Genomic DNA, 16216 nt, shown 5'->3' on the forward strand with positions numbered 1-16216 from the left:
GAGAACGGATTGGCTACACCTCCTGACATAAGCCCGGTGGCTGATGGTCGGTACTCTGTGGGCCCCATCATGATGTATGTGTTTCATCCATTCCGTTCATCTATTTTTACAGATCATTTCAGCTCTTGATCCAAAATATTATAGGGATAGAAATCTCAGGTGGACCACACCACAGGAAACACAATAGTGAATGGATATCCATCATTAAAATCCTCCTAAGGCCCACTGTACTGTTTATTTGACATTCAATCTTTTGATTAGGTCATACAGACCCAGATGAAGGTAAAAAAAACAAAGATCAGCTTGATCCAAAACTTTTATGCCCCCAAAAAGTTTTTAATGGTCGAAATTCATTCAACACTGTTTCCTGTAATGTGGTCCACTTGAGGTTGGTATGTAACTCACTTTTTGTCTCATGTCATAAAATGATCTAGAAAAATATATGGACGGCATGGATGAAACAGATACATCATGGTGGGCCCCACCTAGCACCGACCATCAACCATTGGCTGGTAGCAGGGGGAGTAGCCAATCCGAATCCGTTTCCTTTATTTTCAGGTTAGTAAAAATGAAAGGTCTATAAAAGACGATAAGACGGACCTCTTTTCTCCTCGTCACACGAGGTCAAAGAAGAAAATGAGATCAAAAGCTTATCTTCTTCTGGTAGTTTTTTTATCTTCTTTCTTCTTTCTCCCCCCTTTCTCTCTTTCAACTGAAGAACCTGTAGGGTACGGCTATGATCTTCGATCCGTCACCGTTAATCCCTCCGGAAAGTCGTTGACAGCCCACTTGGGTCTCATCAAAAGCTCACCCATCTACGGACCCGATCTTCCCAATCTCATACTTCTCGCCAGGTAAGGAGAAAGAATCAGCATACACAATTGTTTCTGTGTATAACCCCAGGTAAGAATGATCGTGATCAATTGTTTCTATAGGCTATACACCGTTGTTTTGGTGTACGTTTAGCAAACCCGATCCGCTTTGACTAGGAAGCGGGTTGACTTTGGCACGACGTGGTCCAAGCACTGTGGGTCCCACCGTGACGTATGTGCTTTATCCACGCCGTCCATCCGACTTTTCAGCTCATTTGATGGTATGAGCTCAAGAATGATGGAGATCCAAAGCTCGAGTGGACCAAACCACAGAAAAATGTGGGGATTGAACGTCCACCGTTGAAAACTTCTTGCAGGCACAGAAGTTTTGGATCAAGCTTATATTGTTTTTACCCTTCATCCAGGTCTGTATGACCTCATGAACAGGTTGGATGGCAAATAAAACATCACGGTGGACCGTAGGAATTTTTCAACGGTGGGCGTTCAATCCCCACTATTTTCTGTTGTGTGGTCCACTTGAGCTTTGAATCCGGATATTTTAACTGATTACCCAAAATGATCTGGAAAAACGGATGGACGGTGTGGATAAAACACATACATCACGGTGGGCCCCACAGAGCTTGAGCCACGTCCGGCCACAGGGATAAACTTGTTGCGGATGCGGCAGGCAATCCGCTTCCCTTTGACTCGGGATCCAAGATGAGGGGAATTAGATAATACTCGGGTTTTTCAGTGCTGAAAGTGGGACCCTTGGTTCAGCGATCCGGATCACTTTCCTGTCATGACCCATCGTGGATGGACCCCCGAAATTTCATAGAACAGAAGAACGTGGCCACTAATCCTGGGTCTTTTCAGTTGAATGTGGAGGACCGTTGATGTATTTCTGTTTTCAACCGTCCATTTGTTGGCGAGGTTGTCGAATTCAGGTCATTTTCGGGACGTAGTCCATCCATGGAAGGGCCAAGAAGATTAATGGTCTGGATCACTGGGATCATGGCTTCCCTTTTAACACTAGAAACCTCCATGTATACACCGGGCAAGGCTTTTGGATGGACGGTTCATATGATTCCTCACACATCTTCGCTGAGCCCACACACGTGGACATATCATCTAACGCACACGCCACCACATGCTATTCTGGCCGACAGGTGCAATTCCAAGTCATCCATCAGAATGGACCACTGTTTAGATTCCATATCCCAAAAATCATGTCGGTCCACTAGTTAGGTGGGCGACAATTAGCTGAACAAACGCACGGTTGTTAAAGAGCCCATCAAGTTACTTCTAATATCATGGCCCACCTACTGAATGGACCACCATTATCTTTGAGCCGCATGTGCATGGTTAGGTCCGCTGATGGATGGCTTGGATATTTCACCTGTCTGTCACGCTCGCATATGTGGTGGCGTGTGCATTGAATGATTTGTCCGCGCGCGCAGGCATCGCGAAGATCATTTCCCCAATTCAATATCATCTTAAGGCAATGACACGGATTGCCTACTGACACTGTGAGCCCTACCATGATGTATGTGTTTTATCCACTGCGACCATCCCATCTAGATCTCATTTTAGCTTATGATCTCAAGAAAAGAGGCAGATCAAAACCTCATATGGATCACACTACGGGAAATAATGTTGATTGAACGCCCTCCATTAAAAGATTCTTGTGGGTCAAAATAAATTTGGATCAAGCTGTTTTTTGTGTTTTCCTTTCATCTAGGTATTTCTAACCTAATAAACAGGTTGGATGGAAAACAAACATTACAGTGAGCCCTAGGAAGTTTTTAATGGTGAGCGTTCAATCACCACTGTTTTCATGTGGTGTGGCCCAACTGACATTTTAATCTGCCTCATTTTTGGGATCACACACTAAAACATTATCCAAAAATGGATGGACGGTGTCGATAAAATACATACATCATTTTGGGGCCCACAGATCACCGTTTAGTAGCGACTGGCAGTGTCAGTACGCAATCCACGGCGGCAATGGGCTGGGCTGGATCAGTCAAGCTGTCTACGGTTGGTCGGGTTTCGGCTGGGCCCGAGCTGTATTTAAACGGGCTAAGCAGTCAAACCCCAGACAGACCCATTTACTAAACGGGTCAGGATTGCAATCCCAGCCCAACCCATCCATTAAATAAGTCTCAATTTAAGCATAGTATAACTCCCAAATTAGTATGTAAGAGATTCTGCATCATCCAAAGTACACATGTGGCCCACCTCACCTCTTGAGTGGAATGCTCTGATATTTTTCCTAGCTGACCTTTATGGTGGGCCAACCTTTTGGACGGTTTGGATGTCCTTCACACATGATGCATTGCTAAGGGACAGTAACAACATCGTTCAACTAGTTGCATGTGAGACAGGCCCATTTATTAAACTGGGACCTTGTTTTGTTAGCCCAAATACAACCCATTACCGGGCCAGCTTTTAATTTTCGTGGCCAGACCCACCAACGGCCATGCTTTGGTTTGAACTTCAGGCCCCATGTGTTGGATCTCGACCTGGCTCATTTGTCTGTTTTTAGTTAGTGAGCTGATATGATCATAGCCCATTGGAAAAGCCTCCTATTTGAAGAATTTTGGCAGCCGTCCAATCTTGATCCAAGGGCTATTAGGTGCGGGGCCCACCAACTAACAACTGACCAGTTGGAGAATTTTCCTTCTCTCTCAGCTTTGAAACAAATGAACGGTTGAGAGTCCGGATAACAGATGCGGACCACCAAAGATGGAACGTCCCAAAAGACATCATCCCCCGCCAAACCACCCTCCCCCGTCGATTCCTACCGGAATACCACCAAAGCTCTTTGGAAAAGAGCTTATCCCTCTCGGAATCCGATCTCATCTTCACCATCCACGCCACATCTCCATTTGGGTTCTCAGTGTCCCGCAGATCAACGGGCGACGTCCTCTTTGACACTTCGCCGGGGAAGTCAGATTCCGGCACCGGCCTCATTTTCAAGGACCAGTACATACAAGTCACTTCGACGCTTCCGGCAGATCGCGCCAACCTGTACGGCCTCGGCGAGCATACGAAGAAGACATTCCGCCTGGCCCACAATGAGACCTTAACGATGTGGAATTCGGATATTGGATCTGCTAATCTTGACCTCAACCTATATGGGTCCCATCCATTTTACATGGACATCAGATCCGCGTCGTCTGATGCAAAATCAACGGCGGGGATGACGCATGGCGTCCTGTTGCTGAACAGCAACGGTATGGATGTTGTATATGGTGGGTCACACATCACGTACAAAGTGATTGGTGGTCTCCTGGATTTCTATTTCTTTAGTGGGCCATCGCCGCAATCTGTGATGGAACAATACACGGAGCTCATCGGACGGCCAACTCCAATGCCGTACTGGTCATTTGGTAAGCAATCACAACCGTTTCATGTAGCGTGGATGAAAATCCATTGGGATTGATCAAATCCCATTTCAAGGACTCACTTCTCACACGTGCTGATGTCACACACGAGTGCCATTAGGACCGATCCAAGCCGCTCATCAAGCAGGCGCCCGTGTGCAGATGAACTCCTCCAAAATCAGGTTGGTTCACTCATCTGGTGGGCCCACGCACCTATGTTGAATGCGGATAGTTGGTCAGACTCTTTTAGCTTGGCCCACCCGATGGGCGGACTGTTATGATTTTTGGACCACTGCGTGCATGCCATGGGTGGTACCTTATGAACGACCTGGATCATGAACACGTGTCATATGGCACGTGTGTTTGCCGAGTCCTTTCAGCTGGGTTCACTGTTTTCAGAAGTATCTATGTATCTGTGTAATATGTACGTATTGATGTATGTATCCGTGCATCTACGTATGTGTAGGTTTTCACCAGTGTAAATACGGGTATAAGAACGTGTCTGATCTCGAAGGCGTGGTGGCTGGATATGCAAAGGCCAGGATTCCTCTTGAAGTCATGTGGACGGATATTGATTACATGGACGGATACAAAGATTTCACGCTCGATCCCGTCAACTTTCCGGCGGACCAGTTGAAGAAATTCGTTGATCGGCTTCACAGGAACGGCCAGAAATATGTCGTCATCTTAGATCCCGGTAATGAACTGAGTAAACTAGAATCGGCGAGTCGACTCACTGAGTCAGCTGAATTTACGGTGTTTCACTATTTTGAGTGTTTAAGTAACAAAAGAAATGTGATGGCCCACCTGAATCCCACTCAATCCCAAGGCCCCACACGGCACGTGTGTCAAATTGATGTCATTCTCCTTGTGGCATCCATAGTCTCTGTGCATTTTGGTCGAAAAGTCATTTGGAAAAATGGACGGTTAGAAAATGCCAGCCAACTATCCAGGGTGATCCATCCAAAAACTAGACCCGGCAGCCATGGTGAGGCCATCTAAATCATGCACACACATTGTCACCCCTAAATTCGGAATCCGGGCACTACTACTTCCCAAACTCCGGCGGTACTTACGTGCTGAGGAAGTGGCTCCGACCCACCCAAGCTCTAAGACTCCCAAAGCAGTACCCGGTTCGAATTGGGTTCCGAATTTGAGGTGTGACACACATGCCACATGGGAACAGTAGGTAGGATTCAGAGAACATAGCCACGAAATTTAAAATAAAATTAAAACAAAAAAAAAAAAAAAGAAACACCTCTCTCTGTATGCGTGTGCGTGCGTGTGGGCAGATGTGCGCAGCTCACACCCAGATTGAGAGAGGCTCAAACACAACTAGTTATACTACCAACAGATTGGTTTGTGGGACCCACTATGGTATTTGTATAACATCCAACCGGTCTAGCAATGTAGTACGCCAAGAAAATGGAATGCTAAAAATCCGGTTGACCTAATTATCAGGTGGGTCACATCATTAAAGAAAAAAAAAACACTGAATAACCACCCAAAAACCTCCACATTCATTCTTATCCCATCTCACAGTTGGATCGACCTGATTTTTGAGGATACCATGCGGTAGTACCATGGTGGAAGGGAAGGATGGCATACAAGCACCATGATTGGGTCCCCCAACTAGTTGTGTGTGAGCATTTCCCTCTTCACCCACAGACGCACCCCACACAAATATGAAACCAGATTCCTCTAAGTCATCCGAGTTAACTCGGCGTGTCAGCAATAAGACTCAACTGCACCATTGCTGCAGGCATCAATGTGAATGATACGTACGAAACATATGTTCGTGGCATGCAAGCTGACATCTTCATAAAGCGTGACGGCAAACCTTACCTCGGTAAGGTCTGGCCAGGACCCACCTACTTCCCTGATTTCCTAGACCCAGCTGCAGTGAGCTTTTGGGGTCATGAGATCGCCATATTCCACCAGGTCATCCCATTCGACGGCCTTTGGATAGATATGAATGAAATCTCAAATTTCGACTCCTCCCTTCCATCCCCCAACTCTACACTCGACGACCCACCTTACGATATCAACAATTCTGGGACCCGACGACCCATCAATGAAAAAACAGTCGCTGCATCGTCCCTTCACTACGGCAATGTAACTGAATACAATGCCCACAACCTCTACGGGTTCTTGGAATCCAAAGCAACGAACAAGGCATTGATCAAGGTCACTAGGAAGAGACCATTTGTACTCACGAGATCGACTTTCGTGGGGTCTGGCAAGTACGCGGCCCATTGGACGGGTGACAATGCTGCCACGTGGGATGATCTCGCATACTCAATTCCATCTATATTGAACTCTGGGCTGTTCGGGATTCCGATGGTTGGGGCTGACATTTGTGGGTTTGGTGGAAACACTAATGAGGAGCTCTGCCGGCGATGGATTCAGGTACCCGAAACGGAACCATTATTTTCTTGCATTTGGTTATTTATATTTAAAACAAGAAATCTATGGCTTGTTTGGATGAACTATTGCAATATTTAGTTCAATGTCGAGGAAATGCAATTCTCTATCAGATACACAGTTTATGTTCCTTTCGAGTTGACTTGAAAGTAACATAATTGCAACTTTTGTGAACAGAATTTTATTGCAATTTGTTCAGATGTGCACCCAAACGAGGCCTAAAATGAAATTAACAGCATCCAACCTCTGTTTTGAGTGGAATGTTAGTAAGTAGGTTGCTGCTTAGAAGTTCATTGCACACATGGAAATATTTAGTGTTGATCTAGTTCGTGAGTTGACTAGGTGAGTTTCATTGTCCCAAAGGGTGTAAGACCTAGTGGCCAGGTTTCTAGTGACTCCGCTTGAAATCCAGTCGGGTTGAGTTGGCCAAGTTTCAATTTGAGTTACTTTTTAGAACCACAGGACAGGCCATAGCTGGACGGGGCGCATTCCAGTGGTACCGGGCTGTGGTAGGGTCCATGTGATGCACGACATCCAACCTTTCCATCAGATGCTTTACCTCATTTTACCTTTACCCGATCCGAAGCTCAGGTGGGCCACATCAATTCAACAACTTGAGAGGGGACACCTGTGGTTGATTTGTGTGGGCACTCACAGTGATGTGTATATGAAATCCAGGCCATTCAAACCCTTCGACTAGCTTGGATAAAGTCTCAGGCCAAAAATCAGGCATTTTCCCCACTCATGTGGACCCCATGGAAAATTAAGTGTAGGCATCCCGCCCAACTTGTTTTCTGTGCTATAACCCACCTATAGGAATGATTTTTTTTAGCCCTGAGGGTAAGTTGAGGTGACACATATGATGGAAGGGTTAGATGTCATTCATACATCATGTGGGCTCCGCCCACATCAGCCCCATTCGTGGTACCGGCAACACTGGATCACACCTCATCCGAATGAGTCTGCAAAAAAAAAAAAAAAAACTAGTATCCCCACCCATCCAAATGGTAAGAGTTATCCAATCAACCAGGCTGAGTTGACTCGGCTTGTGTCCTGGGGACCGAGTCTCAGTAGAACCCAGTTGCAGCCAGACTTATCCATTAGAGCTGTACACGAGCAGCCTAAGCTCGGTAACTTGTTCGACTTGGCTTGAAAAAGCTGTTCGAACCAAGTTGAGCCATATTTTGGGTGCTCGGAATATTTCGAGTCGAGTTCGAGCTGGACATAGCTCGACTCGACTCAACTTTAAGTTATATATAAAGTTTTTTTAAAAACCCCTACCCTACCCATACGCCCAAACTAGCAAGCCCTACTCGTTCTCCCTCCCTTTCACCCAAATCGCCTCATTTCTCCTTCCAATTCGCCCAAATCGGTTGTCCGTCCGGCTACATTTCGTTCGTCTAGCGTCTGTCTGGCCATCTAGCGTTTTGTCCAACGGCATTTCTTTCAAAAGTGAGTCATATCCTCCAACTTCCACTCTCTCCATTTTTTCCAGTCATCCGAGTAGCGGAACCCATCCGACCAGCGACCACTGGCTGGATGGACCTGTTGAATGTATATTAAGTCCGACCAGTTCCGACCAGCGAACACTTGCTCAAAGACTCGAACTCGGCTCGAACTCTGCCGAGCTGAGCCGAGCATGAGCTGGGCAAAGCTCGTCTCGGCTCGACTCGCATACACATCAATTACCCATAATTCAACCAAGCTGAGTTGACTCAGAGAAATTCCGAGTCGAACTTGGTGATTTAAAAACAGTTCCTAGAATCAAATTAACGGTTGCTACCATGCAGTTAGGAGCATTCTATCCTTTCGCACGGGACCATTCGGACAAGGGATCAATCAGGCAAGAGCTCTATGTTTGGGACTCAGTTGCTTCATCCGCCAGAAAGGCGCTCGGGCTACGGTACCAGCTTCTCCCACACATCTACTCACTGATGTACGAGGCCCACATTAGCGGGACACCCATCGCACGGCCCTTATTCTTCTCATTCCCCGAAGATGTCCAGACGTACGGTATCAGCACCCAGTTCCTGATTGGGAAGGGTCTGATGGTGTCGCCAGTCCTAACTCCGGGAGCAGTCTCAGTCCATGCATACTTCCCAGCAGGAAATTGGTTCAACCTCTTCAACTACTCACAGTCAGTGAGTGTAACTTCCGGTGAGTACATCACCCTCAACGCCCCGTCGGATACCATAAACGTGCATGTAAGGGGAGGGAATGTCATAACCATGCAAGGGGAAGCGATGACAACAGAGGCGGCCCGCCGGAGTGATTTCCAGCTATTGGTCGCACTTGATGAGAGTGGGACCTCTGTGGGGGAAGTGTTTTTGGACGATGGGGAGGAGGTGGAGATGGGAGGGGAAGGCGGGAGGTGGAGTCTGGTGAGGTTTGAAACTGGGGTCGAAGGGGATGCGGTGAAGGTCAGATCGACAGTGGTAAACAAGCAGTTTGCAGCCGATCAAATGTGGGCCATTAAAAAGTTGGTTTTCCTTGGATTGAAGGAGGAACCGGCAGCAGTGAAGAGAGTTTCAATCAATGGGATTTCGAGTCCAAATTCGACAATAAGAACTGGTTACGACGGAAATGGGAGGTTTGCGGTTGCTGAGATTACCGGATTGTCATTGCTCATTGGAGAGGAGTTCGAGTTGAAGTTACAACGATAGAATTGTTGAAGACACATCAATGCAACCGTATGCATGGATTATTTCCTAGTTGCTGCAGCAGTGTTTTCCATTGCAGGTGATCTCAGTGATGTACTCCGGTGTGGGTTATTGATCAATCGTCGAAATAAAGATCTTAGTAGAAAGTCAACGGTGAGGATGGATCCAGTTCGTGATTTTGATGAGAATCTGACCAGAGAAGTCCATTTCAGCATGGATTGTTATATCAATACCATGAGGTTTCCTAACCCATGCAACGTGTGGAATATTTGATCCATCAATCATCTTGTGGGCCACTGTTGGAACAAATGGACAGTCAAAAAGAATAAGCAAATCCAGCCATCTGGTGGGGTATTTTAAAGAAATGAGTGAAGAAGGAGAACCATCAAATGAGTAAACCGACGGCCTGACTTTTGGGCTGGGCTCCACCTGATGGACAGCTTGGATATTCCATACGTGTGCCAAATTGATACATGCATAGGCATGCAGGGGACGTGCTGTATGTCCAAGTGGATGGATCATATCTCGAAAGTTACCCTAACTGAACAATCCTAGTCATATGCTAGTGTTGAATTTGGACCGCTGACCACTTTCCTTTTCAAATGACAGCCACAAAGAGCATGGTTAGGAACTTGGGGCAATGAAAAATGTAAGATTTTCAGGATATGGCCCATCCACCACAAGGCCAACGAGTTGGATGGTCGGATCTACTACGTATGCTTGACACTACCATGCAGGAGACTGTACAAAGCAGACAGTCACCATTTGAAGACTGTTCACCAGACGGGCAGAGAGAGAACTGAATTTTCAAAGAGCTTTGCTAAGTGCACACTTGTGCAGTAAAGCTCTTGTACACGCCACACTTGTGGCAGCATGGGACGATCAGTCCGATATCCGATCCATCCATCAGAAAGGAAAATGGTCAGTGGTCAGTGTTTTCCCTAGCTCAGGAATCGGGTTGATCCACAGGTCATGTGGGTCACACTTTTCAAAAGAAATGTACGGTAATGAAAAATGATGGGTGTCCAAAAGGAGATTCAGCTGGTATGGACACAGTTAGACGCCAGGGCGGCAACCAGTCAACCACTCCTGTGACGTTTCTATAAACAACAACTTCCCAACGCAGAGAGAGGATGGCTTTTAGACACAGCAGCTTGGGGTCCACTCATTCAATCTCAAGTTGAGTTGCAACACGCCTGAGCCAGGGTTGACTCAGGGACGCGAGTCATTGTATCAAACTGGATCAGGTAGTACCGAATCCAAATCGGACTCAGTCGGAGTCTTAAACCATGACAGGGAGAAATCTCCTTCTTTATTCAACTAGAATGCTCTTAAATTTCTGAACTAGTCAGAATCCAATAAAGAAGTTTTTGATTCGCCACCGGTAGTGGTAGAGCTGTAAACGAGTGGAGCTTGGCACAGCTCAGCTTGGCTTGGCCAGCAGCTAACCCCAGCTCAAACTCGGTCCTCGAGCCTAACTAGCCAGCTTGGCTCAGTTTGATCAGCAGCTCAGGCCAGTTTAAGTCAAGTTCAAGCCTATGCGACATTTTTTCAAACACATAAAATGCACTTTCAATCTCTCACATAATGCAAAACAGTAACAACACTTTACCGGTATTTCATTAAACACTCAGCAAGCAGCATCAAAAACAAGATATGAGGCAGTCCTATAATGTATAAGTTAGTTTTTTTTATAGTGATCTGTTTCGTATTCATTCCTTCCTCACCACCAGCCGATTCCGTGGATAATGTACACACCCGAAACAATACTTTGTTGAGTCGTTTCATCAAACACTTGGCAAGCAACATCAAGATAAAAATAAAGATAAAAATAACTAAGTCACCGAGCCAATTCAATTCAAGGTTCGAGTCAAGCATGAAATTTTTTTGAGCTCCAAAAACCAGCTCAACTCGGTCCGAAACCAATTTCAAGCAGAGGCGAGTCGAACTTTACCAAGTCGAGTCGAGCGAGCTGACCGAGCTAACTCGACTCGTGTACAGCTCTAATGACCACCCATGAACATGACCAAAGCCATGAAACATAAGGGATGAATGTACCAAAATCCAAAGCATCCAAATGTGGGCCACACTATGGATATGGTGTGTCTGAAATTGGATCAACAGGACAATTCAACCTATTAATAATGGATATCCGTTTGTTGGGTTTGGGCCATTGACAACTTTTCATTCTAAGGGTTAGGACTTCTATAATTGGAACATTTTGGAATGGGGTACATGTGTGGCTGTGCTTTGATGGTCATATACCATGGAAGAGGTCCTGTAAACTACATTTGGATAAGAGACGATCAAAGTGGAAACTATAAAATTGTAATCACACCTGGTATTCACAATGAGGTATATAGCCCTCAAGTTGCAGTAGAGTCCTGTCTGGCTCATTTCAAACAGTGGATCAACTCGAAATTCGGCTGAGTCAACTCGACTCAACAAGATTTCCAGCTCGATCTCTTGGAAACTCGCTTGCTGGTATGATGCAGTCAGGGCCTGACAAGATTTGTCAAGTCAGCTCAAAAACTCAGTTGACTCGAAATGACTCACATTGTAAGCTCCTAAAAAAAACAAATGCCAGGAGTCGAACACACGACCACAAGAGAAGACATAACTTGCTACCAGTGCACCATGTAGCACGACTATGTTTCTCTGTATATTTTATTTATGTATTTCAAGCAATCATAAATATTTAACCCACTATATACTTTAGATTTAATTATTAAAATATTGAGTCAAGTTAACTAAAGAATCACTGAGTCTTCAAGTTGACTAGACCCGACTAGATATCCAATCAAGTTTTGCATTTTTGAACAATGTTATTTCCTACCATAGGAGTATCAGTGCACCAAAACTCTCACAGATTGGTAAATATAACAGTAACCAATCTTGGGACTTTTTTTTAGTTGAATGTGGACCACTGTATTTCTTTTCTTAACCATCTATCTGTGTAGGCCACAAATCAAAAGGTTAAGTTGCTCTATCAAGGAGTTAGTTTGGAGCATAGTCCATACACAGGAGGACACAATAGACCGACAAATGGTCTGGATCACTGAACCATGGTACTCAACTTTTGGAACTGAAAGCCAACATACACCTTGCATGTCATGTAGTTCCTCTCATTGGAGTATTGGAGAACCTAATTCAGCTCAGTAGGGTACAAAAGACTGATTGCAGCAAAATGCCCTGGGATACGAAAATGGGGAGGGGATGGGGATACCAGCTTGAATGCTAAGCAGCAACAGAAGAAGCTAAAAAGAAGCTTTCAAAGTATAGTGAATCGGTCCCCCCATAGAAGCAGGCCTGTAGAGGTACCTTGAAGGCACACGTGGATGAGAGTACAGTCAGAAGGTGAAAACATGCATCTACAGTTGGAAGATAAGGAAGCATCTCACAAGCTTAGATCAATGGCTAAAACCTCTCCTGGAAATTACTTTACTAACACAAGAAGAAAAACCAATTGCGGGAAATTTTTCAGGTGTGTATAGCAGAAGTAATGAAATTCTACATAGCAGGATAGGTTGAAGATGGAGCAGCTGCCAGAAGATGCAACAAATATATAGCCATGATTGAAATGCAGCAGAGAAACACGAAGGTTGGATATGGAAAGGATGTCGAGCAGTGGCTATCCCTGTGAATAAGATGAGAGGTGAGAGCTGGCTTCATGAGGATATACAAGAAGCCAGTGGGAAGCATTCGATCTGTTGTAATAATAGGTATCTGCCCTATCATCAGGCAGGCCCCATTGCCGAGGTTGTGGTGGGTTTTGCTCTAAGAAATATAAAAGCCCCGGCAACCATTGGTATTTCTATCCCTTGTTTCATCAACTACTGATTTGACTGCATGGCCAAGAATTTGGTCTGGTATCATTGTCCAACATCCTGCTAATATACAACTTCTCCGGAGCTGGATTTTTTTTTTAAAAGGCCCGGATGGGTAAGCCCATAGGATTTGATGGTCTACACAATCTTAATGACCTTAGTGCATAGCAGAAGATGGATGGTCCATGTCAAGTAATCCGCCTAACTACTATGGACAGTTGGGTATTCTCTCCTAATTCCTCTTGATATTTCCCTCTAGGGACTTACTCAGACATTTGTCTTTACCGATGAAATACCTTTCTTTTTAGAAGGAGAAAAACCAAGAAACATAAGAATCTTGATACAATAGGGCTTACATAGCATCTGAACTCTCTACCTTATCACAATCTTCTCCTGTTTGAATTTGAGTCCAAATTAAAACTTCAATAGTGGAGAAAGGGATATACACCTGAAGATCTTCAGATGGAAAAACTGTGTAAGACCCACCCTGGCCCATATCCAACATTTCACCACAGTATAAATCCACACAAATCGGAGATCCGTCGAAGGTAGGCTATTTGACAATCGGGTAATTCTCTTCTTATTCCTCTCAATTCTCTTTGGGAATTTACTTGGATGCATGCCTTTACCAAGGGAATGCCTCTCCTTTTAAAAAGGGAGGAACTGATAGGATTAGAAGTTATGATACAATATGACTTTTCCAATCACATCCAAACTCTCGATCTATCACAATACTCTCCTATTTGAATTTGAATTTAAATTACAACTCTGAGAGAAGGTGGAAAAAGGATATCCACTTGGAGATATTTTGAGGGAAGAAACCATCTAGGAGCCACTCACTAGTGATTGCCCACAATTGGGCCCCACAAGCCAATATCCAACATACTTGTATTATACTACCTACGCCCAAGGCAAATGAGTTTTTTTAGCTTCAACTATGTAACTTATACAAAGATGAGGTCAAATTGAGGACAACTCAAAAGACCCAAACCGCAAACATATCGGATATAACCAGTGTTCGAAATATCGGTATCGCGTTATGTATCGCATCCTTGAGATACAGATACGTATTGGTTATTGCATGGGATATATCATTTGTACCGGGTAATTTATCGCACTTTTTGAGAAACACGGGGAAACATTAGGAAAATGGTTGAATTTTTCAATGAAACATCAGGGATTGTTAAAAAAGACCTTAATATACACTTTTAAATCATAACACGTAAAAAAGAAGTGCACATAATAGATATCCTTTGTATAGGGTCCTAAGTTGTGCGTTGTCTAACTTGAATTAATGCGACTATATTCAAATTGAATGTATAATGTTTAGAGTGTATGTGATGATCCTTTCATCAGACGCTCCTAAATACTTTGAAATTAGTTTTATTTGGCGCTGGTTGAAGGGAAATTTTGAAAAAATAAAAATAAAAATATTTTAATACTTTTTTAATTAAAAAATAATTCTAATTTTCCAAAAATTGACAAGGACTCAACAAATAAGTAGATCAGCCCTCATACATGCTTAATTTCATGTTTGGAGTGCAATATTGCAAGAAATTTGGGAGAAATTGGGGAAATTTCTAATTTTTCCCAAATTAGACTACCTACATTCAAATTTCGAAATTAGAGTATATGTGATGATTATTTCATCAAATACTCCTAAATACTTTGAAATTAGTCTCAATTGACAGCTGGTTGAAGGAAAGTTTCTAGAAAAAACATGGAGACCGTGAAGAACCAACGGATATCGAAATCAAAGCTCCAAGCTTCCAACTTCATGATTTTTCATGCAAAACATGAAAAACCAAACGATTTGTAATCATTTGACACTTATTTAACATAATTTCAACAACAACCAAAAAAAAAAAAGGATCAAAAATTGAAAATGCTCATCGGATCGAACGTGTGGGATATATCAGCACTACCTGTGCGTTTCGTATTGCACAGGTGGGATACAAGATATATTGAGGGATATATCAGCCAATATCATCAATATTTAAAACATTGGATATAGCTACATAATAAGAATATATATTTTCTAGATATATATATATGGTGGTTCTTTTTTACTTTTTATTTTTAACAAGTGCCCCTCCATGACCTTACCTTGCATACTTGCCCTTAGGTCAACACTGAGAGGAATTGCACTGGCATGTAATGTGAGCATTTGCCATGGACATAGTGCCTAATCTCGTTCATTGCAATTTCTTTGCCTGGAAATTTCTCAGAAGATTTTCAAAATTTGAGGTCTTTTCTTAGAATATTATTAGGAAAACCTTGCCAAAAATTAAAATATTTAAGAATATTTATTATAAATTAATAACAATTTAAATTTTTTAATATATTTATGTAACAACTTCCTCAAGGTTTTTACAAATTTTTGAGTTACAATAGCAATAATATAGCAATAAAAGCGAGATATTTTAAAATCTACCAAGTATCGCGATAATGTCATTTATTGTGATAATATCATGAGACTTTCATAATCTTGGCGATATTATTTTACAACTTGCCATGGGTTTGTTCTAAGAGCGTGAGTAAAAGAGGACGGTTTATTTATAGTGGGTAGTGATCATAAACTTTTTGTCAACCCCAAATTGCTAGAAGAAAATCTAAGATCACAATGATGACATTTACCTAAACATAGTTCCCTGAAGGTATCTAATAAAGAAAAAGATATCAATAAGAGTGGGAACAAGGACTTGGTTAAGATTGTTGACTAACAAGTTTTCCAAAATGGCCACTTTTGATATCTTGAGTCAATAATTCATTAGAGTGGAGATATTAAGAAGGATGTTGCCTACAAAATTCAAGCATGATGGAAGAAATGGAGATGTGGCTCTGGAGTTCCATGTGATCGTCGTTTTCCACTTAAACTGAAAAGTAAATTTTATTTCAAGCTATAAGACCAGCCATGCTTCATGGAACGAAATGTTGGGCAATTAAGGAACGACATGTTCATAGGATGATTGTAACTGAAATGAGGATGTTGAGATGGATGAATGGCAAGACAAACATAGAGTTAGAAATGAATGCATTCAATGTAACTTATGATTAACACCAAAAGGTAATAAGATGTGGGAAAGTAGAGTTATATGATTTCG

The 16216-nt window shown here is 43.3% G+C and overlaps 1 protein-coding gene across 1 annotated transcript; it reads left to right on the plus strand.

The window, feature by feature from the left end:
- The first annotated feature begins 596 nt into the window (after nt 1-596).
- On the plus strand, nt 597-9436 carry LOC131245416 (alpha-glucosidase-like). Its single transcript, XM_058244871.1, has 5 exons — nt 597-854; nt 3507-4207; nt 4668-4898; nt 5964-6610; nt 8416-9436. The coding sequence occupies exons 1-5, from the start codon at nt 637-639 to the stop codon at nt 9286-9288; spliced, it is 2670 nt and encodes an 889-aa protein (XP_058100854.1). The 5' UTR covers nt 597-636; the 3' UTR covers nt 9289-9436.
- Nucleotides 9437-16216: the final 6780 nt, after the last annotated feature.

The sequence above is a fragment of the Magnolia sinica genome, chromosome 1 (assembly GCF_029962835.1).
Source record: "Magnolia sinica isolate HGM2019 chromosome 1, MsV1, whole genome shotgun sequence".
Taxonomy (NCBI): Eukaryota; Viridiplantae; Streptophyta; class Magnoliopsida; order Magnoliales; family Magnoliaceae; genus Magnolia; species Magnolia sinica.